Source organism: Balaenoptera musculus, chromosome 10 (assembly GCF_009873245.2).
Source record: "Balaenoptera musculus isolate JJ_BM4_2016_0621 chromosome 10, mBalMus1.pri.v3, whole genome shotgun sequence".
NCBI classification, from domain to species: Eukaryota; Metazoa; Chordata; class Mammalia; order Artiodactyla; family Balaenopteridae; genus Balaenoptera; species Balaenoptera musculus.
Window position 1 is genome coordinate 83,848,120 of NC_045794.1, and position 22,767 is coordinate 83,870,886.

Genomic DNA, 22,767 nt, shown 5'->3' on the forward strand with positions numbered 1-22,767 from the left:
GCAAATCGACAGTAACACAGTAATAGTGGGGGACTTTAACACCTCACTTACACCAATGGACAGATCATCCAAACAGAAAATTAATAAGGAAACAGAAGCTTTAAATGACACAGTAGACCAGATAGATTTAATTGATATTTATAGGACATTCCATCCAAAAACAGCAGGTTACACTTTCTTCTCAAGGGCACACGGAACATTCTCCAGGATAGATCACATCTTGGGTCACAAATCAAGCCTCAGTAAATTTAAGAAAATTGAAATCATATCAAGCATCTTTTTTGACCACAACGCTATGAGATTAGAAATCAGCTACAGGGGAAAAAAACGTAAAAAACACAAACATGTGGAGGCTAAACAATACGTTACTAAATAACCAAGAGATCACTGAAGAATCAAAGATGAAATCAAAAAATACCTAGAGACAAATTACAATGAAAACACAATGATCCAAAACCTATGGGATGCAGCAAAAGCAGTTCTAAGCGGGAAGTTTATAGCTATACAAGCCTACCTCAAGAAACAAGAAAAATCTCAAATAAACAATTTAACCTTACACCTAAAGGAACTAGAAAAAGAAGAACAAACAAAACCCAAAGTTAGTTGAAGGAAAGAAATCATAAAGATCAGAGCAGAAATAAATGAAATAGAAACAAAGCAATAGCAAAGATCAATAAAACTAAAAGCTGGTTCTTTGAGAAGACAAACAAAATTGATAAACCATTAGCTAGACTCCTCAAGAAAAGGAGGGAGAGGACTCAAATCAATAAAATTAGAAATGAAAAAGGAGAAGTTACAACAGACACTGCAGAAATACAAAGCATCCTAAGAGACTACTACAAGCAACTCTATGCCAATAAAATGGACAACCTGGAAGAAATGGACAAATTCTTAGAAAGGTATAAGCTTCCAAGACTGAACCAGGAAGAAATAGAAAATATGAACAGACCAATCACAAGTAATGAAATTGAAACTGATTAAAAATCGTCCAACAAACAAAAGTCCAGGACCAGATGGCTTCACAGGTGAATTCATTTAGAGAAGAGCTAACACCCATCCTTCTTCACCTCTTCCAAAAAATTGCAGAGGAAGGAACACTCCCAAACTCATTCTATGAGGCCACCATCACCCTGATACCAAAACCAAAGATACTACAAAAAAAAGAAAATTACAGACCAGTATCACTGATGAACATAGATGCAAAAATCCTCAACAACAACAAAAAGAATACGTTTCAAACCTATGGTTACAGGTGAATGACATCTATAGGAGCTTATAAAAAAAATAGATGCACCATGTTTTTAACTGCCTAAATCGAAAAATTTAAAAATTGTAGAAAACTAATAATTATATTGCCATTATAACTCACAAAACGAATTCTGAACATTTTGTTGTTCAGAAGCTTTCTTTGTCCTGGTGTCCACATCACTCCCCGGTAATAAAAGTAAAAGCTTATTAGTTGTTTCAAACCACCAGGGACAGGACAACTTGGTCCCTTTTCTCATTCTCAGTTTCTTTCTTCAAGCATAGTTTAAAAAGATAATAGAGACACTTAACTATTAGTCTAAATTACATAGCCTTGATGATAAAAAGTCTAGATCATCATTCTGCAGATTTTCTTTAAGTGGCCGGTTTCCAAGCCCATGTCATTGACTGTGGCATTTGTTGACTCAGTTTTCCTGTGGGGTAAAATGACTTTTTTCTTATTGTCTGAGCAGTTCTTCAGTACATAAAAATGTGTCTGCTTGTTCTTTAGGAAGAAATACGGCCCCAGTTTGAAGCCAAGTATTCCAAGAAAGAGCGGATGAATCCCATTTCGGGAAAACCAGAACCATATCAAGCATTTGCAGATAAATGCAGCCGACTTATTGTTTCTGCATCTGGAATATTCTTTATGGTCTGAAACTTTTTTACAAAACTCTTTCTTTCATAAAGTACAAACCTGTAGCATGGTAACAACCATAATCATATCAAGTGTTTGGATATATTTTTGCACGTTCTGTTATTTAGTCCTCACAACCATTCTATGTGGTGGTCAGGGATGGCATTGCCGTCCCCATTTTACAGGTGGAGCAACTGAGACTCCAGAAGGGTAAAGGGCTTGCCCAGACTAGCCAAGAAATAGACAAGAGCTCAGATCCTCTAATCTGCTGTTCTTTGCATTTGTCTCTCTATGTCATAATGAAAGGAACTAAAACTATGAGATAGTATTAATACCTACAGCAGTGTTTTTCAAACATTTTTTTTACAATGCCCATACAGTAAGAAATACGAACGTTGTCATAACCTAGTATATACTACGCAAATAGATGTATAAAACTGAATATGGTAATTGAAACAATGTTCATCTTTATAATATGCAAGGAACTCTGATTTTTTTTGTTTTATTACAGTCTATTTTTTAATGCCAGCTATAACTCCCTAACATTTATTTCACTAATGATTATATCAGTTTGCAAAACACTAATTTGAAGCTGGATTGTTAGCTTTTCCTAAAAAGAAGTCGTTTTATGATCAGCTTTGACCCTGTCAATTACTGAACAAAACATATGCAGATTTGTCAGAAATGTCATTTTAGACAGGAAAGGATGGTTAAGATCCTCCTTTCCTCTTTTCAAATAGCAAGTGTTTGTAAGTATATATCCTAGTTGGTTAGAGTGGGAAGGACAAGACAATAGAAAATTCAGACAATCTACCCCCTGTAGCCAGAAAGAAACTGAGCCCAGTGTCCCTCGGCTCAGATCAAGACTCAGATCCATGCCCTTCTACAGATTCTGCTTTGTTAGCAATTGTGTCGGGCTTTGCCTTCTATAAGTGCATTCACATTTATTGTTTGGGGTTTTGTTTCTCACAACAAGACTTAAGGACATAAATTAAGTTTTCCTTGTTCTACAGATGGGGTAGATCATAGAGGCAGAAGCCATGGAAAGGACAAGCTACGTGCCCAAGGTCACACTGCTAGCTCATAGCTGAACCAGGACTCAGAGCTAACTTCTGACTCTGAGTCCAGTGACCTTTCCATTCTACCATATTGCCACCCTTGTCTATAATTCAGTGTAGTTCTCACCTGTCTCCCTATCAACAGCTCCAGGATTCAGACATGGGCGGTTTTTGTTTCTTTGTTTTCTGTTATTATTACTACTACTACTACTACTTTAGCCAGTTCAGCTAGGGTTCATACCTGAGCTTTTAGAGCATGTCACTCATAGTAAGCCAGAAATAGAGTCTGTGAGAAACACAGAAAAAGCTTCTATAAAGAAAGGAATCTCTAAGTTGGCAGAGGCTGTCCTGAGGCCCAGCTTTAAGATCCAGTTTTTGACAACTATGTAAGCTAAGGTCTCTGCTCAAAGACATATTAAGCAAGTCATCTAATGAAAGCCACAAAACTTTTTGGAATCTCAAATTCCCATTATTCATAGAGAGAGAAGATATGCCATATTCTTCTCAAACGCCAGGAAATGTTCAGAGGAAGATGCCTCAGTTCAGGCTGTGTATATATCTGATAAATAAGAATATGCACCTCTCATAGGCTTCTTCAGCGACAAATAACTGAGCACTTGGCATGATGCTAAGTTGCTGCAGAAATGACGATTACCATCCTTACCCAGATGGAGCTTACCATCTAAGTGGGAGAGACTAGCAATAATCAAACAAATTGTTAGAAATTATAAGTTGTATACTGAAAGAAGAGTATAGGTACCCTATAACAAAAAAAAACGCCTGGGGGGAGGAGTGGGGCTTCATGAAAAGCATTAATTATGAAGTAGTTCTTAAGCTGAGATGTGAAGAATGAGTTAGGTATTAACTAGATGCATGAGGGTGTGTGTGTGTGTGTGTGTGTGTGTGTGTGTGTGTGTGTGTGTGTTTGGCAGGGGAATGGGTAGGTCAGCGTTTTGGGCTAAGGAAATGGTCTTGAAGATTAAGGATGCTTAGCCCATTGGAAACAATAAGAAAAGGTCTATAGTCTCCAGAGGGAGGGGAAAAACACTCAGTGGGGCTGGAGAGACTCTTCCAGGCCACCATAAGGGCTTTGCTTTTATCCTAAAAGGAAGCCAATAAATAGTTTTAAACAGAAGAGTGACCCAATAAGATTTCCACAATAAATATTTGTTCATTTGCTCAATCTGATATTCTGTTTAATAAAGTGTTACCCCATAGCTTAATGCTTTATCAGCTCTCAAGTTCTGTGGCTTTTCTATTTGGATAACAAAGAACATACAAACAGACAAGAGAAAGCATCAACCACATGAAAAGTGTGCATTTTGTTGTGGCGTCTTGAGTCAGGACCACTGCCGCTTTATCTCGTTTCCTCATCCGAGGATTTTCCAGGTGGCGGGAGCCCCTTCCTCCAACATTCCATCACAGTGCTCACTGGGTGTCCTCTGTCTTCCTGCCAGATCTGCGTGGTGATCGCCGCCGTGTTCGGGATCGTCATTTACAGGGTGGTGACCGTCAGCACTTTCGCTGCCTTTAAGTGGGCGTTAATCAGGAATAATTCTCAGGTTGCAACCACAGGGACTGCCGTGTGCATCAATTTCTGCATCATCATGCTGCTGAACGTGGTAAGTGAGCTGCAAGGTAACTAGTCAAATGGATAAGATGTGTGTGCTACAGGTGAGTTTTCTTCTGTTTCTAAAGGGACCTGGCCTTAGAGAGGCTGGTCAATTATGTGGCACTTATGGCCTGGCTGCAAAGTGCCTGGCATAAGGTGTACTCATCTGGGGATACAGAAGGCCTGAGTCAAATCTGGCCTCCAGGATTTTCTACATTGTAAGACTGGGCAAGGCACTTGCCCTCTCTGAACCTCAGTTCCCTTATTTATCCAGTAAGATAACACTGTATACCCCTTTGGGAAATGTAGAGAAAAAATATATTTTAAAGGCCCAGCTCAGACTCTGTGACATAGCTCAGTAGTGTTGGTTCCTGTTTCCTTTTGCTTCTGAATGATGGGAAATTAGTATCCAAAGCATTTCTTGCGATAACCCAGCAAGGAATATTTCAGGGTGGTACTTGTAGCTTGTGTTGATTTCAGGTTTTTTTCAAATGTATATTTCAGCCCAGCTGTCTCCCTTGAACCCCAAACATCCTCACCTAACACACGTAACCCCCAACTCCCCATCTTCCCTCCAGAATGAGCTCCTCCTGCGGCCTCCGCATTGTAGTCGCCCAGGCTGAAACTCCTCTGCTTCTCTCAGCATCGAAATGTATCCAGAATTTGATCACTTTTCACACATCCCCAGTCCCCACCTTGGTCCAGGTCCCCAGCATATCCCACCTGGATTATTGCAGTGCTTTCCGAGCTGGTCTCCCAGCTTCCACGTCTGCTCCCCTCAATCCAGGCTCGTCATAGCAGCTAGAGCAAGCTTCATCCATGTAAGTCAGCCTCTGTTCACTGTATCCAGTGGCTTTCCTCTCGCTCAGAATAAAAGTTCTGTCTTCACATGGAGACCCAGGGTCTCCCTCATCTGGCCCCAGCGAGGTCTCTGACTTTGTCTCCTCCCTCCTCACCTTGACTTTCCTGCTTCTCACTGGCCTTCCCTTTTTTCTTCAATGTGCCAGGCAAGCTCTCACCCTAGGACTTTTGACTTGCTCTTCTCTCTACCTGGAACATTCTTTCCCATGGGGTCTGCAGAGTTTACTCCTGCACCTCCTTCAGGTCTTTGTTCAACTGTTACTTTTCCAGTATAAGGCTTCCCTGGTCATTCAATTTAAAATTGCAACCCACTCCTGCTGTCTGACTATTTCCTAGCTCCTTGCCCGCTTTATTTTGTTCTATGGCATTAATCACCATCTAATAGGCTGTTTTTAACAACTTATTTTGTTATTTATCTTCTCCATTGGAATGTAGCCCCAAGAGGGCAGAAACTTTTGTCTTTTCTGTCTTTTCTGATAAGAGTAGTAGAAGATCTAAGTTTCCAAACTCTGGCAGCCTCTGTTTCTGGCAGAGGCTGCCAGAAACAGGCTCTGGCTTATAGTAGGCTCTCAGTAAACTGTTGTTACTATTTGCAGAACAAAAGGCAATGGCTGACATTGTTAGACTTGAGGTTTGTAGGAGGGAATAAATAACGTATGTAGAGTGCCAAGTATAGTGTTAGGCATGGAGTACGTGTTCATTTATAGTTCCCCTCACCCTTATTTATACTGCAACTTAAATCTGGGCCATTGTGCTGAACTCACTGAGATAATGAAATATAGGTAATTTATTATTATTATTAAAGATACAGGAACTTCTTTATTATTTTAGAAAAAAAGTTTAAAAATCCAGAAGGTAGGAAAAAAAAAAGCACTTGCAGATCATTTTGACATGATGACTGTGTAAGTGCTTGGTCAAGTGGAGATTGAAAGTGGATGTTTGTCACTCCCTTGCACACCCCCTGTCCCCGGTTCAGCTAGTCTCAAAGTTAATTGTGGAATGAATATTCATTGTGAAGGGGAGTGATTCATAGTGAAATTAACCAAACAGCCAGAGCAGTGAAAGATTCTGCGTCTGGGTAGGATGCAGTGAATTAAAGCTTACTGTATTTTATCATCTCTCTTCTCCAATGTCTTATTAAAATTTAATTTATACATCTTAAGAAATAAATTTCTGCATATATGCAGTGGGTCTATAAACACATGCTTGCTGGTACATTTTGACCAGGAGCCAGTGTTGTCACTTCATTTAACTGAAAATCACTTATCCAGAAACCTCTGCTTCGTGGAACACAGCCAAGAAAAGAGGAAATAAACTAAAAATGAAGCAGGAGGGGAGATCAAATAGCATATAATTAGGGACACTACAAAGCACCTACTGTGTGCTAGGAACTAGGCAGGTAGGCGTTTTACATGTTTTATTTAACAAAGGGTTTCTGAGTCACCAAAATGGATGACCAAGCCCACACACTAAAGCTGACATGTATCATTCTTAGGAATGCCCTTAAGGTTTCTTTTCTTTTCTTTCTTTATTTTTAGATACAATGTGAACACATTTGGTGTTCTGATTTCTCAGCCAACATCAAACTACAGTAACAGAAGGTTACTAAGGCAAGAATACTGACAAGGTCAGAAAATGACAAGCCATAACAAGGGGAAGGAAAGAAAATAAAAAGCATACACGCTCTAAAACCAGCATCATCCAGGACCCTTTTGTGCAGTGACCAATTGTCTTACCCTCCTCGGCCATCTCTGAGGACATCCTCATCCAGCACACACCTTTACAATCCTGTCTTATGCCCTGAAGCTTTGCAGGTTCCATTATGAAGGCAACCAAGTGTGTAATATAGCTGGGAAAGCTCTTCATTAAAATATATTTTAAAATATTTTAAGTCCTTAAAAAGCAAATATTGAATAAAGGACAAATGACAGACTAATGACTATAACATAGCTTTGACCAATTCAGAACTAAACTATTAATGACTGCTGAAATGACTCAATTTAAGACATTTTTATGATTCAATAATATAGTTTTTATAGCTATATAAATTGTTTTCAATTACTTAAAATTTTGGCCATACTGGTCTTGCAAAAAAAAAAAATCATTTGGACATTAATCATGAATACTTTTTCATTAACTGAATATAAAAATCTTGAGAGCTAGATTGGTATTTAATTTATGTTCATTAAAGCCTCTAACTTTCAAATAATTATTATAGATCATATATCCTATTTCTGACTTTCTTCCAATCCTAACTGAAAAAGATCTATAAGGAATGCCTATTTTCTGGATTTGACAATGTGTGTTTACTTTTATGTGTATTTTAAAAAAAATAAAGCTCATATTATTTTACAAAAGTATTCTGGATCCTAACAAACTATTATGCCTCTTAGTGACTGGTTATGGGGTTTTCGTTTTATTCCATGTCTTGAAAAATAAATATTTCAAAGACAGAGTGAATAGATAGATAGATTTTCTCACTCCTCCTTGTCAGTTTCTTTCAATTTTATTCTGCTTCACTAGCGACCAAAGAACATCTCAATATAGTGGTCTCAAGCTATATATGCCAATAAAGGAAGACATTAAAAGTTATGACCATCCTTTTTATTCAGCCATACCAAAATAAATCTGACATTTCATTATAATCTGTAAACAGTGAAAACCACAATGACTTATTCCAAAAAGAACTAAACCAGAAAATATGGCTTGCATCAGAACAAACCCACATACATTGATCAGGTGGACAAGATAAAATTAGAAGTGCTCATAGCTTCTTTTGGACATATCCTTAGGATCAGAAAGCTTGCTGTTAGATAAAGTTTCTAACAGTAACCATTTGTGGCATCCAGTTTGGAAACTTAGATCTTCTACTACTCTTATCAGAACAAACTCTCCGTGCTTTCTGTCTCAACTGGCTAATGAGAAATCAGGTCTTTTCCAGAAACCACTCATGTGAAGCTCTCTTGCTAGCTATCAGTCCCTTTGTTTATGTGCTCTTTTCTGTTGCATCCTGCTCAAAGTCTCACTATCCATCTCATTGTATCATCAAGATAAAATGTTCACAGATGCCATGAATCCCAGTGTCCTCATACACTTTACTTTTCAAAAGGTTAATAATAATTATATTTCAACTCCTGTGCTGTTCCTTTTTTAAGTTCCAATTTTTTCAGTTTCCAAACAAAAATAATGATGGCATGTCACCAGCTCTCAAGGCCTTTGAGACAAGTGTGCAAAGCGAGGCGCTTTAACAAATGTACATCAACATGAAAGATTAAAGGATGAACTAGGTAATCAAAAATTATATTTTTGAGAAAGGCTGTCTCACCAGTTGAATTTAATTTTCCTTGATAATTATGTATGTAACTTTACTAATACCATGCCTTTGTAATATTAAAATAATTTTGATTAGAATATCTGTCCTAATATGTTGTTTACCAGTATTTTATTTTTATGATAAAATTGAGATGTATGACTCATCTATAACACAAGATTTCTTATTGAAAATTACACCAGTCTGTTTTAACATTGGACTCCAAGAGTCTGAGATTTCTATATACAAAATTTGATACTGTGGCCATGTGAATTATTTATATCTTAATATAACAAACTACAGTCTTTGCTGAAAGTTTAGAGTCATACAATCTGAGTATTTAGACTATTTCTGTAGTTAGAAGAAATCTGGGGTAAGAGAATTCAAAAGTTAGGAAGGACCTCAAGATGAGTGTGTCCAATACCCATTCTCAACCACATGTAAGGAATACGATGGTCTAAAGAAGAGGTGAGGTAACATGCCCAAGACCTACAGCTTGTTGGCTGGTAAAGCTGTTATTCCAGCCTGGGGAATTTTAACTAGTGAAATTTCACTACTTTAGTCTAAATGTGATCTTAATTTTCATATTGTTCAAATCCATTTGACTAGTTTTCTTTTTCGTTTTCATTTATCATCTTTCATTTTAGAGAAAGCACTTGCTCTTTTCTTTTTCAATTTATACCCTCCCTAAGGAATCTCCTAGAGCTGGGTTTGCCCTTAACTGTACTTCCATACACACACACAAGCACAGGGACACACACCCCTTCCATCCTATTAGGACCCTCCATTTACCAGATGGCTGGGTGAGTTAGGGATGCATCTAATTCACTAATAGAAAAGCAGAGTACCGTAAGTTTGGCGGTTCCCAATAATGTTTGATCACTTTGGTGTTTAGGAATGCTATAATCTAGAAAATCAGCCCATAAAAACAATAGGATTACAGACTCTTATCAGAAGCAGTCTTAGAGATTTTACATTGAGGAGATTTTACATTTTTACATTGAGGATGCTTAGAGATTTTACATTGAGGAGGCCCAGGAATGTTGTGACTTGCCCAGCATCCCTTAGCAAGCTGATAATTAGTGGCAGCTGGCCTGTTGTTACAGAATTATTCACCCCAAAACAAGAAGTGAGATTTTTAAAATATTAAAATGGGACCTTGTACAATTCTTTCTTGTCCTGAAAGGACACAATTGTTGATGATGTTTTCATTGTTTGAGCAGTGGATGGTTAATGAAATTATTTTCATTTATGACTTAATTACCTATTTACTTCATAATTACAGATTTTAGAACATCTACAGTTTGTGAAATGTATTAAATTTATTTTACAGCTCTATGAAAAAGTTGCACTGCTTCTGACAAATTTAGGTAAGTGGAACCCTCTTTATTTCACAGTACAGTATTGTGGTCTGAAAAATACCTTCTCAAAGATTCATTTCTGAAACACCGCTGAAAACAAATATTCCCTTTATTTTGAATTGCATACAACAATTTTTTCTTTGCCCTCAACAGGACATGTTAAATATGTCTAGGAATTGAGAGAATTTCTCCTACCTAAAGCTTTAAAGCATTTAGACATTATCTTTCATGAGCTAATATAATTTAAAGTAGGTTTTCTCTTACAAAAGTACATGTGTATGAAGTACCTATAATCATTTAGAAAAGTGTTCATTTGCTGTTGCCTACAATTTTTATTTAATTAAAAACACAGCAAGTTTTAATGGCATATAAAATCACAGCAAAGTTAGTTGCTTTGAAGACTGGGAGTCTTTTATGTAGACAGGATAACCATCACTGACATTTGTGGAAATGACATTCATCTGGACAAGTCATCCCTAGGAACATTTCTCTAACTCTGTAAGGCACCAGAACAATCTGGTAACCAGCTATAAGCTGTACATTTACTACATTTTCAAGATAGAGGAATTGTCCCAATTTCATTAATGAGATATTAGTCATTTTACTCTATGCAGTCTGAGAAAATTACATGCTCCCACACAAAACCTGTTTTAGCACATTCCCATATGTAGCTTGCCAAAGGGAGAAAAAAATCACAAAAGTGTTTTTACTTATAATAATCATTATAATAAAAGATGCCACTTTTTGAGCCCTTCTATGTGCCAGATATAGAGCTAGGCACTTGGCATATCTCCTTTAAATTCATTGAAATCTTCCGTCACCGACACTCTTTGCCCAAAAAGATAGAAGTTTATGTCCACAGAAGAGATAGACTGTGTCCAGGGGGGACCTTGATCCAGGCTGGAAAAGATGCCTGTGGAGATAACAGCCATGGTCAGTCTGTGGTTGGGCCACCTGGGAACCCACCCAGCTGGCTGATGAGCTAGGAGACCTTCCTGTGTAACCAAGAGTTCATTAGCAGAAGTGAAGTAAAGCTAAAGCCCTTGAAGCATCCTTTGTCATTTCTTCCCTCAACAGCAGTATGGCCTTGTTCTGAAATTGACATTTAAACCATTTTAAATCCGATTCTCATTCTTTCTCCCCTCCCTTCTCAGATATACTCCTGGGAAGCATTTTGAGCTATAATTTGTGGGAAAGGAATAGATGGGGTGAAATGGTAAATGAGCAATTAGAAGCTCAGGGAATGTGGAAACAGAAAGTGCTTTTGCATTAAATGCATTTTCTTTGACGTTTGAGGTGAGGATACAACTTCTAGGGAAGGATAAGCACATTTGACATGAGATTTCAGGTTGGAGGATTGATCCATATTTTTGGTTTGTATCACAACGTCCAAAGAGCATTTGCTGTATGGAAATTGAAATACAAGGAGAAGAGAATTGGTGCCTGACTGAGGTCAGGAAATTGTAAGACAAAGATGCTGGTATACAATAAAAGCTCTAAATATGAGGTCACCTCCTCGGTACTTGTCCTTGAGAATGAAAATGATGGTGGATGAGGGTGACAGGTAACGGGGTCAGATGCTCATTCTGAGATGGGGGGTCTGACTCCCTCTCTCCCAGTAGCACCTCACATCACACCAGAAATAGAAGTTGAGACCAAGGAGTTATTAGGAGATGGGGGGGACCGGACCCCACACAGGCCCCACCCCACAGGTGGAAACTAAGAGCAAAAGGAAAGGCTCCTGCAAGGAGCCAGGGCCGGGAGTGCGGCCCCTTCAGTTTGGCTGCCTCTACTCCAGGCTCTCCGGGCATCCTGGAACAGCGGAACAAACGATATTCCCTGCCCTCAGACAAGTTAGCAGTCACTTCCCACCAAACCCTTGCTGGGGCTGGTCTGGGAGCTTGAGGAGCCCACGGATGGTCCATTCCGTCGCATGTCATCTGCAGGCAAGCTGGGGTCTCCTGCAGCCTCCTTAGGAAGCCTCTGCTCCCACCCTGTGCGCCTGGGGAGCTGGCCAGAGGCAGTTGAGAAGGGGCCAGACGCATCCTCTCAAACTCTGCTCCCCTTGTGTCCACAGAACAGCCTCGCACTGAGTCCGAGTGGGAGAACAGCTTCACCCTGAAAATGTTTCTTTTTCAGTTTGTCAATCTGAACAGCTCCACGTTTTACATCGCATTCTTCCTCGGAAGGTAAGAACCCATTCTCTCCACACCTCCCCCGGCCAGGGACAGAGCGCACAGAGGTCACTGACCAGGGTGACAGAGAGGCCAGCCTTTAGGGTGATTTTTATAAAGTGTATAAAGAGGAGATCGGTCTCTTCCTTTCCTTTCCCTTCCCATTCTGGGGAATGGTCTCCATCAAAGTCCCTCGTACCTTTTCTTGTTAAGGTGAGTAGAAGAAAATAGTTTGCACTTGTGAAGGGTGCATGTAAAACTTGCGGGCTCCATCTGTACCTGACTCAGGCCTCTGGATCTCACACCTATAAAAGCAGGTGGCATCAGGGGGAGGACAGCAGGCAGCGTGTCCCAGATCCCTGACCTCACAGAGGAGGGAAGGACGTTCAGCCAGGAAAGGGGGCTGACGTAGGATGCCGAAGGAGACTGGGTAGCTTCTGAATCCAGCAGTTCTGAGGATTTGGAACGTCCAGGTACCATGCATTTCATTACACCAGGAAGTGTGTCTGAGGAGACGAGAACCAGGGAAGATCCGAGTACTGGGTTTTAGTGAAATGGATGAGAAGCCCCTCCGCAGTTTCTAGCTACTTCAGTATGGAATTCTAGCCAAATAGTTTAGTTTTAAAAAATAAAAAACACGGCATCACTAATATTCAAAAAGATCTGAAGTGTTTAAACCCAACCTGCTGCTTACACAACAGCCACTTGATATTCAGCAGAAAATGTTAAAAGTCACAGCAGGCAGCAAGAACTGGCCTCTGTGGTCAGCAGCCACACAGAAGGGCCAGGAGTGAAATACCCCCCAGAGAATTCCAGAAGCTGCCATTATGCCAGTTCCAGAGAGTTTTCCTAATTCCCTGAGACCTGTTCCTTACTGCACCAGTAATTTTCACTGGAGGATGTGCTAATCTGAATATAATATTCACTGAAGGCTACAGGATGCTAATGGTTTGTTTTTCTGTGTGTGTTGAAGATTCACAGGACACCCAGGTGCCTACTTGAGGCTGATAAACAGGTGGAGACTAGAAGAGGTCTGTATTCTCCCATCATTCCTTGTTTCCTACAGACTTGCATTAAACAGGCTTAGGGCAACTTTGTGCAGATTAGAAACCAGACAGCCTTTCTTCCTGTCCATTGATTCTTGAATTTCTGTGTTTGCTTACCTCGCAGTGCCACCCTAGTGGATGCCTTATTGATCTCTGTATGCAAATGGGTATTATAATGGTGCTAAAGCAGACCTGGAATAATTTCATGGAACTTGGCTACCCGTAAGTACCTTAGATATCTATACTTGAGAGGCAGCATGTCTCATTGGCTTTTCTAGGTGTGGCAGGTAAGATAAGCAATGCAGACTCAGCAGTTAAGCCCGTGTGTATACCTGGAGCTAAGTCTTCATGCTTAGATATTCAAAGACAAATCATGAAAATAATAAACATTGGCTCTTTTGGAAGATTTAGCACAAATCGCATAAACAAAAGTGAATATTCTTTAAGAAGTCTCTGTGGGCCCCTAAATAATTGGATACCTGCTTCCAAGCTGCTTTAAATGATGATGACACATTAACGAGGTCTCTACTCCCCAACCCCTGCAATAAATCAGAAATGGTAATTTCTTTAAACTTCCTTAAATTCAGACTGTACAGAAAAGGAGCTTATGGAAAGAAGACCTAAAAAAATGATTCAAAAAAGAAACTGGAGTATTTCTAAGTAAGCATATCCTAACCAATAAAAACATCATTACCTGATGATAACAGTTTATGTTGATGGCAATGGGCCAAAACCTGCATCACCTTTGTAAGGATAACCTTGAATTTGGCTGTGTTTGCTCAGTTCTGGTCAGTTAAGTTTTAAAGGGACATAAATCAGCAGCACTTCTTTTTCTGCTTTAATTCTACACCTACAGGTTTCCATGTCAGCTCAAGTGTCTCCATAGAGAATTCCAGGTTTCAGGGAAGACCACTCAGCCAGAAAAATTAGCTGGAACTTGGTTCACTTCAAAAAGTCATCTCTTAGCTCCCCGTCAGAACCAATGCCAGTAATTTTCTCTTCTTAGATTTATTTTTAGAAAACTTCTTCCAAGTGTTGATGTTTTCTATAAAACTTTAAAAAAAAAAAAGCATAAAATTTAAAAATTAGAAGCATTATATTCTCTTTTAAAGTATCATCCATAACTTATCAAAATGTCATAGACATCAAGGGAACTATATTTATCTTCTACTAATATGGACATAGAGCAAAATTGTGAAGTAGGCAGAATTGTCCTCGATACCCATCCCCTTATTTAGTTTATTTCACATTTGTTTTTGCTTTGGCATCGCTACTCTCAGATACCCCTCAGCTTTCTCCTTGCCCCCTACAGCACACAAACCTGACGCCCCTGCCCCGATTTCTTCAACCCTGTTCCGTATCGTAAGATGCACTTCTGAACACTGCCAAGGATTAATGTACTAACCTCACCAGTGTTAGATGCATTTTATTGGGAATCAGAGCCTCTGTCAAAAACTCAGCCCAAAAGCAGGCAGATCCAGTTGTGGACCTGCGGGCTTCTCTACGCCAGGAGAGGAGGAAACCTTTGTGGGTTTTCAGACCTTCTAGGGCCCTCGAGTCAGAGTATGCAGGTCAGCACCCCATGATAATAAGACTGTTCACGGGTCCTCAACTAAGCCAGCTAGGCCAAACCCTCTTCTCCTCAGAGGCCTGCGGGTTGCCTTTGTACTGGGGGATCAGGCTATCAATGTTCTCAGTCCTCTGCCCAACCCTCCGAGGCAACCCTGGACGAGAGACAGTTTCGTGAATGATTAAAATAAGTTCATCAATCATTCTGTTCACCTGCAAGTACAAATGCTTGAAGTGTAGCCTACATTGTTATTTCCTTTCTAATCCAAGGCTTCATTTCCTTGGCAGCCTGTCCTAAATTTTTTAAACTATTGTTCTATAGTCTAACTCTATTTCTTATTACGTAAGTCTTATGAACAGCTATATACATATATATATATTTTTTAATAAATTGATCTTGTCGTGCAGGTTAATTCAGAATTGGTGGACTAGAAGGAAAGTGCGACAGGAACGTGGACCTGAAAGGAAACTAAGTTTCCCACAGTGGGAAAAGGACTACAACCTTCAGCCAATGAACGCCTACGGACTTTTCGACGAATACTTAGAAATGAGTATGAAAATAGCCTATTTCATCTGATTTTTAAAAATTGTATTGAAGTAGAGTTAATTTACAATGTGTTAATTTCTGCTGTACAGCAAAATGACTCAGTTATCATTCTTTTTCATATTCTTTTCCATTATGGTTTATCATAGGATATTGAATATGGTTCCCTGTGCTATTGAGTAGGACCTTGTTGTCTGTTTTATCCTATTAATGATAAATGTAAATTCTAGCTACCTTTAACTAGACATACACCATTATCATCGAGGCTAGCAGCATGGGGGGATTCTTGAGCTAAATGCAGAGGAAGGGTGTTCTTGCTTTAAGAAGCTTTATTGACAGAAATAGTGCCAAGTCACTTCACATTCTTCATGACATTGTGTCCTGTCCCTTGTAATACATGACCAGAAAAAAAATGAGCTGAAAACTTGGTGAACCAAAGAAAAAGGAGTGATCACTCATGGTGTGATTGATTCATTCATTCAGCAGACATGTTGTTTTTTTTTTTTATTGAAGTATAGTTAATTTACAATGTTGTGTTAGTTTCAGGTGTATGGCAAAGTGATTCAGTTATACATATATACATAAAAGAATATAAACATTCTTTTTCATATTCCTTTCTATTATAGTTTATTATAAGATATTTAATATAGTTCCCTGTGCTATACAGTAGGACCTCGTTGTTTATCTATTTTATATATAGTAGTTTGTATCCAGCAGACATCTTTTGAGCCATGTTATGTCCAGGCAGACATTATGTTTGGCACTAGAGATACAAGGAGGAATCAGGCACAGTCCCAGCTCTGAAAGAGTGCACAGTGGGGGAAAGTCAGAGATATAAAAGGTAAGTGCAATAAAGTGGCATAGATGCTGCAGTATGAGTCAGTAGGGGGTAGACTGGGGACAGCCATTTCTCTTGAGGGGGTGGCAGGAAGCTGGGAATGCTTAAGCTATGCTACACTTATATTGACGGAATCTGATTTCTCTATAATCAAATCCAAGCTATTTATTTTCGCATGTATCTGAGAGCATGAGCTTTAGAAACAGATTACCTGAGTTCAAATCCCAGCCCCTCACTTATTAACTGTGAAACCTTGGGCAATTACTTAATCTCTTTGTCTCACTTTCCTCTTCTCTATAATGGGGATAAAAATAGTAACCACTTCGGAGCACTCTTATGTGGATTAAATAAATTAACACATGGAAAGGGCTTAGAACAATGCCTGGCTCGTAGTATGTACTTGATATTTGTTATCCATGTCATTATTATTATTTTTCTATTCTTCTTATCTTCCAGGGGAGAAAAGCTTAACAAAATCCCTTAGCAGATACACTGAGTGTGGATAGCTTTTCTCTTTTTTTCTAATTATGTTTAAGCTCTGTAACACTGGGGTGAAAGTGGGGGTAGGGATGGGCAAGATACATTACTTCTGAAAGAAGTTCTTTCTGGGCAAATCTGAAAATTAAAGCAGTAGTAGAGTTGATACTTAATGTTTCTTAGATCGCTTATGTCCTAAGTACCTACCAATGTTTTCAGAGTTTCAATTATAGAATGGCAGAATGATATAACTTGGAGAAGAAATCAATTTCGGCATTAATAATAACACTTAATAAAGGGAATTCATTAAGAGAACTAACCACTTGGAGGTCTCTTAATGAATTCTCCTCCCATAAAGAAGGAAATGAACAATAATGTTGGTATATAGAGTGCATGAAAAGAACTGGTAGTGCTCCAAATACTCCAGTATCTTTGCAGCAAGAAACAAATCTCAGTAGCAGTGTTACAAGCAGACCAGTGAATCCTAACTGCTTGCTTCTATTCTTGTTGTTATTGTTATTTTCTTAATGAGTTTCCTGCTTTGTTATATTTTTTTAAATGTATTCACTGAAGTAGAATATATAGTGAGAAAAGCATATAAATCACAAGTGTACAGATCAATAAATATTCACAACTTTATGCACAAATGTAACCAGTCTATGCAGGTGAGGGGTTAACACACTACTGCCCTCAGACCCAAAGCCAGTCCACTCCCTGGCTTTGTAAATAACATTCTATTGGAACACAGCAATACCCATTTATTTACATATTATCTATAGTTACTTTTTAAATTTAATTTTTATTTTATATTAGAGTACAGTTGATTTACAATGTTGTGTTAGTTTCGGGTGTACAGCAAAGTGGTTCAGTTATACAAATACATATATCCATTCTTTTTCAGATTCTTTTCCCATATAGATTATTACAGAATACTGAGTAGAGTTCCCTGTGCTATACAGTAGGTCCTTGTTGATTATCTATTTCATATATAGTACTGTGTATATGTGAATCCCAAACTCCTAATTTATCCCTCCTCCCCACCTTTCCCCTTTGGTAACCATAAGTTTGTTTTTGAAGTCTGTGAGTCTCTTTCTGTTTAGGAAATAAGTTCATTTGTATCATCTTTTTAGATTCCACTTGTGATATCATATAGCCCTTGTCTTTCTCTGTCTGACTTATTTCACTAAGCACAATATTCTCTGTGTCTATCATGTTGCTGCAGATGGCATTATTTCATTCTTTTTTTATGGCCGAGTAATATTCCATTGTATATATGTACCACATCTTCTTTATCCATTCCTCTGTTGATGGACATTTAGGTTGCTTCCATGTCTTGGCCATTGTATATAGTGCTGCAATGAACATTGGGGTGCATGTATCTTTTTGAATTATGGTTTTCTCCAGATATATGCCCAGGATTGCTGGATCATATGTAGTTCTATTTTTAGTTTTTTAAGGAACCTCCATACTGTTCTTCATAGTGGCTGTACAAATTTACATTCCCACCAACCATGTAGGAGGGTTCCCTTTTCTCCACACCCTCTCCAGCACTTATTGTTTGTAGACTATTTGATGATGGTCATTCTGACCAGTGTGAGGTGATTCCTCATTGTAGTTTTGATCTGCATTTCTCTAATAAATAGCGATGTTGAGAGTCTTTTCATGTGCCTGTTGGCCATCTGTATGTCTTCTTTGGAGAAATGTCTATTTAGATCTTCTGCCCATTTTTTGATTGGGTTTTTTTTTTTGTTTTGATATTCAGTTCCATGAGCTATTTGTATATTTTGGCAACTAATCCCTTGTAGGTCACTTTGTTTGCAAATATTTTCTCCCATTAAGGGTTGTCTGTTCATTTTGTTTATGGTTTCCTGTGCTGTGCGAAAGCTTTTAAGTTTAATTAGGTCCCAGTTGTTTATTTTTGTTTTTATTTTCATTACTCTAGGAGGTAGATCAAAAAAGATCTTGCTGCAATTTATGTCAAAGAGTGTTCTGCATATGTTTTCCTCTAAGAGGTTTATAGTACCTGGTCTTACATTTAGGTCTTTAATCCATTTTGAGTTTATTTTTGTTTATAGTGTTAGAAAATGTTCTAGTTTTATTCTTTTACATGTAGCTGTCCAGTTTTCCCAGCACCACTTATTGAAGAGACTGTCTTTTCTCCACTGTATATTCTTGCCTCCTTTGCCATAGATTAATTGACCATAGGTGCATGGGTTTATTCCTGGGCTTTCTATCCTGTTCCATTGATCTATATTTCTGTTTTTGTGCCAGTGCCACCCTGTTTTGATGACTGTAGCCTTGTAGTATAGTCTGAAGTCAGGGAGCCTGAATCCTCCAGTTCCATTTTCTTTTCTCAGGATTGCTTTGGCTATTCAGGATCTTTTCTGTTTCCATACAAATTTAAAATATTTTTGTTCTAGTTCTGTGAAAAATGCCATTGGTAATTTAATAAGGATTGCATTGAATCTGTAGGTTGCCTTGGATAGTATAGTCATTTTGACAATATTGATTCTTCTAGTCCAAGAACATGGTATATTTTTCTATCTGTTTGTGTCATCTTCATTTTCTTTCATCAGCATCTTAGAGTTTTCAGAGCACAGGTCTTTTGCCTCCTTAGGTAGGTTTATTCCTAGGTATTTTATTCTTTTTGATGTGATGATAAATGGGATTGTTTCCTTAATTTCTCTTTCTGATCTTTCATTGTTAGTGTATAGAAATGCAACAGATTTCTGTGTATTAACTTTGTATCCTGCAACCTTACCAAATTCACTGATGAGCTCTAGTACTATTCTGGAAGCATCTTTAGGATTTTCTATGTATAGTATCATGTCATCTGCCAACAGTGATAGTTTTACTTCTTCTTTTCCAATTTGGATTCCTTTTATTTCTTTTTCTTCTCTGATTGCCATTGTCTAGGACTTCCAAAACTATGTTGAATAAAAGCGAGAGTGGACATCCTTGTCTTGTTCCTGATCTTAGAGAAAATGCTTTCAGCTTTTCACTGTTGAGTATGATGTTAGCTGTGGGTTTGTCATGTATGTATGGCCTTTATAATATTGAGGTACATTCCCTCTATGCCCACTTTTTGGAGAGTTTTCATCATAAATGGGTGTTGAATTTTGTCAAAAGCTTTTTCTGCATCTACTGAGATGATCATATGGTTTTTATTCTTCAATTTGTCAATGTGGTGTATCACACTGACTGCTTTGCTCAGGCTTTAGGCAGCCTGTCTGCTGATGGGTGGGGCTGTGTGTGTTCCCACCCTGCTGGTTGTTTGTTTGGCCTGAGGCATCCCAGCACTGGAGCCTGCAGGCTGTTCGGTGGGGCCAGGTCTCAGTGCCAAAAAGCATCTGCCACCAGTGTCCTTGCCCCCCCAGTGAGCCACAGCTGACCCCCGCCTCCCCAGGAGACCCTCCAAGACCCGCAGGTAGGTCTGGCCCAGGCTCGTATGGAGTCACTGCTTTGCCCTGGGTCTTAGTGCACGTGAAACATTGTGTGCACCCTCCAAGAGTGGAGTCTCTGTTTCCCCCACTCCTGTGGAGCTCCCTCACTCAAGCCCTGCTGGCTTTCAAAGTCAAATGCTCTGAGGGCTCCTCCTCCCGATGCCAGACCCCTAGGCTGCGGAGCTTGACATAGGGCTCAGAACTCTCACTCCTATGGGAGAACCCCTGCGATATAATTATTTTCCAGTTTGTGGGTCACCCACCCAGCAGGTATGGGATTTGATTATATCATGAAAGTGCCCCTCCTACAGTCTTGTTGTGGCTTCTTCTTTGTCTTTGGGTGTAGAATATCTTTTTTGGTGGTATTGTGTCTTTTCTGTTGATGATTGTTCAGCAGTTAGCTGTGATTTTGGTGTCTTCATGAGAGGAGGTGAGCTCAAGTCCTTCTACCCTGCCATCTCGTCTCCAGGCCTCTACATATTATCTGTAGTTACTTTTGCACTACAGCAGCAGAGCTGATTAGTTGTGACAGAGACTTTATGGCCCACAAAGCCTGGAATATTTACTATCTGGCTCTTTACAGAAAATGTTTGTCATCCTGTGAGCTACATCAAGAAATAGGATATTATCAGTATCAAAGAAGGCTCCCTTGTTTCCTCTCCCAGTTATAACTCCCTCACCAACCACTTTCCTGACTTCTAATTTTGCCTTTTTTAAAAAATCTCTATAGAAATGGAATTATACATTGTAAATGGCTTATTCCATTCAATATCGTATTTATAAGATTCTTCCATGTTGCTACAGGTAAAATTTCGTTTTCATTTTTGTATAGTATTCGTAGAATGTGTACCTGAAGCAAAATTATGAAACAAGCGAGTTTGTCTTTGATACCCACCTCCATCTTTCCTTAGTCACATGTAGTTTTTTTTTCATTTCCAATCCCAGATACTTTCCATTCTATCTTTCTCCCCTCCCCCCACCAATCCCTCAATCCTTTCCCATATCATGAAATGGACTTCTGAGCACTGCTAAGGATTAATGAGCTAGATAGTTGCATTTTAATAAGAATCAAAGCCTCTGTCAAACTTGAGTCAAAAAAAAAAAAAAAAGGCAAACTTGCTTGTGGATGTGCAGGCATCAGTGTGCCAGTGGAGGAACTAGTTTGTGAGTCTGCAGATCTTCTAGACCCCTGAAAACAGGAATTCACCACTATTTACCCATCCATTCTACTGGTGATAGATCTGTGAGTTGTTTCTAGGTTTGGGTTCTTACAAACAATATTGCTATGAACATTTTGGTACATGTGTTTTGGTTAACATTTGTATGTATTTCTGTTGGGAATTTATGCAAGAGTGGAGTTACCAGTGGAGTGGCCATCATAATGTATGCATTTGTGGATCTTCAGTAGACACCTGCAAACAGTTTTCAAAACTCCAACTAGCAATATAAGAGCTTCAGTTATTCCACATACTCACTAAAACTTGTTAGTGTCAGTCTTTTTAAATTTTGGCCATTCTGGTTCATATGTAGTAGTACCTCATCATTGTTTTAATTTGAAATTTCATGGCAACTTAAAATGCTGAATACCTTTTCATATGCTTCTGGTCATTTGGGTATCCTCTTTCGTGAATTCCCATTCAGGCCCATGATTCTGTTCTGTTTCTCTTTCTTAGTGATTTTAGAAGTTATTTATATATTCTGGATATGAATCATTTGTCAGCTGGACCTGGAATGTCTTTGGTAGGAAAGTTTCTAATTATAGATTTAATTTAGTTAATAGATATATGACTATTCAGATTTTCTATTTCTTCAAGTAACCATCTCAGTAGTCTGCAGTTTAGTTGTGTTTTTCAAGTAACTTATCTGTTTCATCTAAATTTTCACATTTAGTGGAATAAAGTTGTTTATAATACTCTTATTAACTTTTAATGTACATAAGGTCTGTAGTGATGTTCTCTTTCATTTATACTTTCATAGTTTGTGCTTTTCTCTTTTTTTCCTTTAACAATCTGGCTAGAGGTTTATTAATTTTTTCATTTATTTCTGCTCTTATTTCCTGCCTTATTCTTTCTTTGGGCCTAATTTTCTCTTTTCCAAACATCTTCAGATGGAAGCTTAAATCACTGATTTTCTACTTTTCTTCTTTTTCTAATTTAGGCATTTAGAACTATGATTTTCTCTATGAATACTGCTTCACAGCTGTATCCTATAAGTTTTGATATGCTATATTTTCATCATCAAGGCATTTGCTAATTGCCATTGTAGTTTATTTTTGACCTATGGGGTTTTTTTTTAGAAATGTGTTGCTTAATATCAAAATATTTGAGGATTTTCTAGCTATCCCTCTGTCATTGGCTTCTTACAGTTTTTTTTTTTTTTCCTTGTAGTTGATTTCTAATCTCATAGTGTTGTGGTCAGAAAAGATGCTTGATATGATTTCAATTTTCTTTAATTTACCAAGGCTTGCTTTATGACCCAGCATGTGATCTATCCTGGAGAATGTTCCATGTACACTTAAAAAGAATGTGTATTCTGCCTTCAGATGAAATGCTCTATAAATATCAGTTAAGTCCATCTAGTCTAATATGTCAT

The 22,767-nt window shown here is 38.5% G+C and overlaps 1 protein-coding gene across 2 annotated transcripts in view; it reads left to right on the forward strand.

Moving 5' to 3' along the window:
- ANO4 (anoctamin 4) overlaps positions 1–22,767 on the forward strand; it is a 445,216-nt gene that overhangs the window by 377,731 nt on the left and 44,718 nt on the right. For both annotated transcript variants that reach the window (XM_036866241.1, XM_036866242.1), the window contains 7 exons: positions 1,757–1,897; positions 4,398–4,562; positions 10,057–10,093; positions 12,162–12,273; positions 13,232–13,289; positions 13,429–13,526; positions 15,282–15,424. In XM_036866241.1, the coding sequence (XP_036722136.1) occupies positions 1,757–1,897; positions 4,398–4,562; positions 10,057–10,093; positions 12,162–12,273; positions 13,232–13,289; positions 13,429–13,526; positions 15,282–15,424 (754 nt within the window). The remainder of the gene's footprint in view (positions 1–1,756; positions 1,898–4,397; positions 4,563–10,056; positions 10,094–12,161; positions 12,274–13,231; positions 13,290–13,428; positions 13,527–15,281; positions 15,425–22,767) is intronic.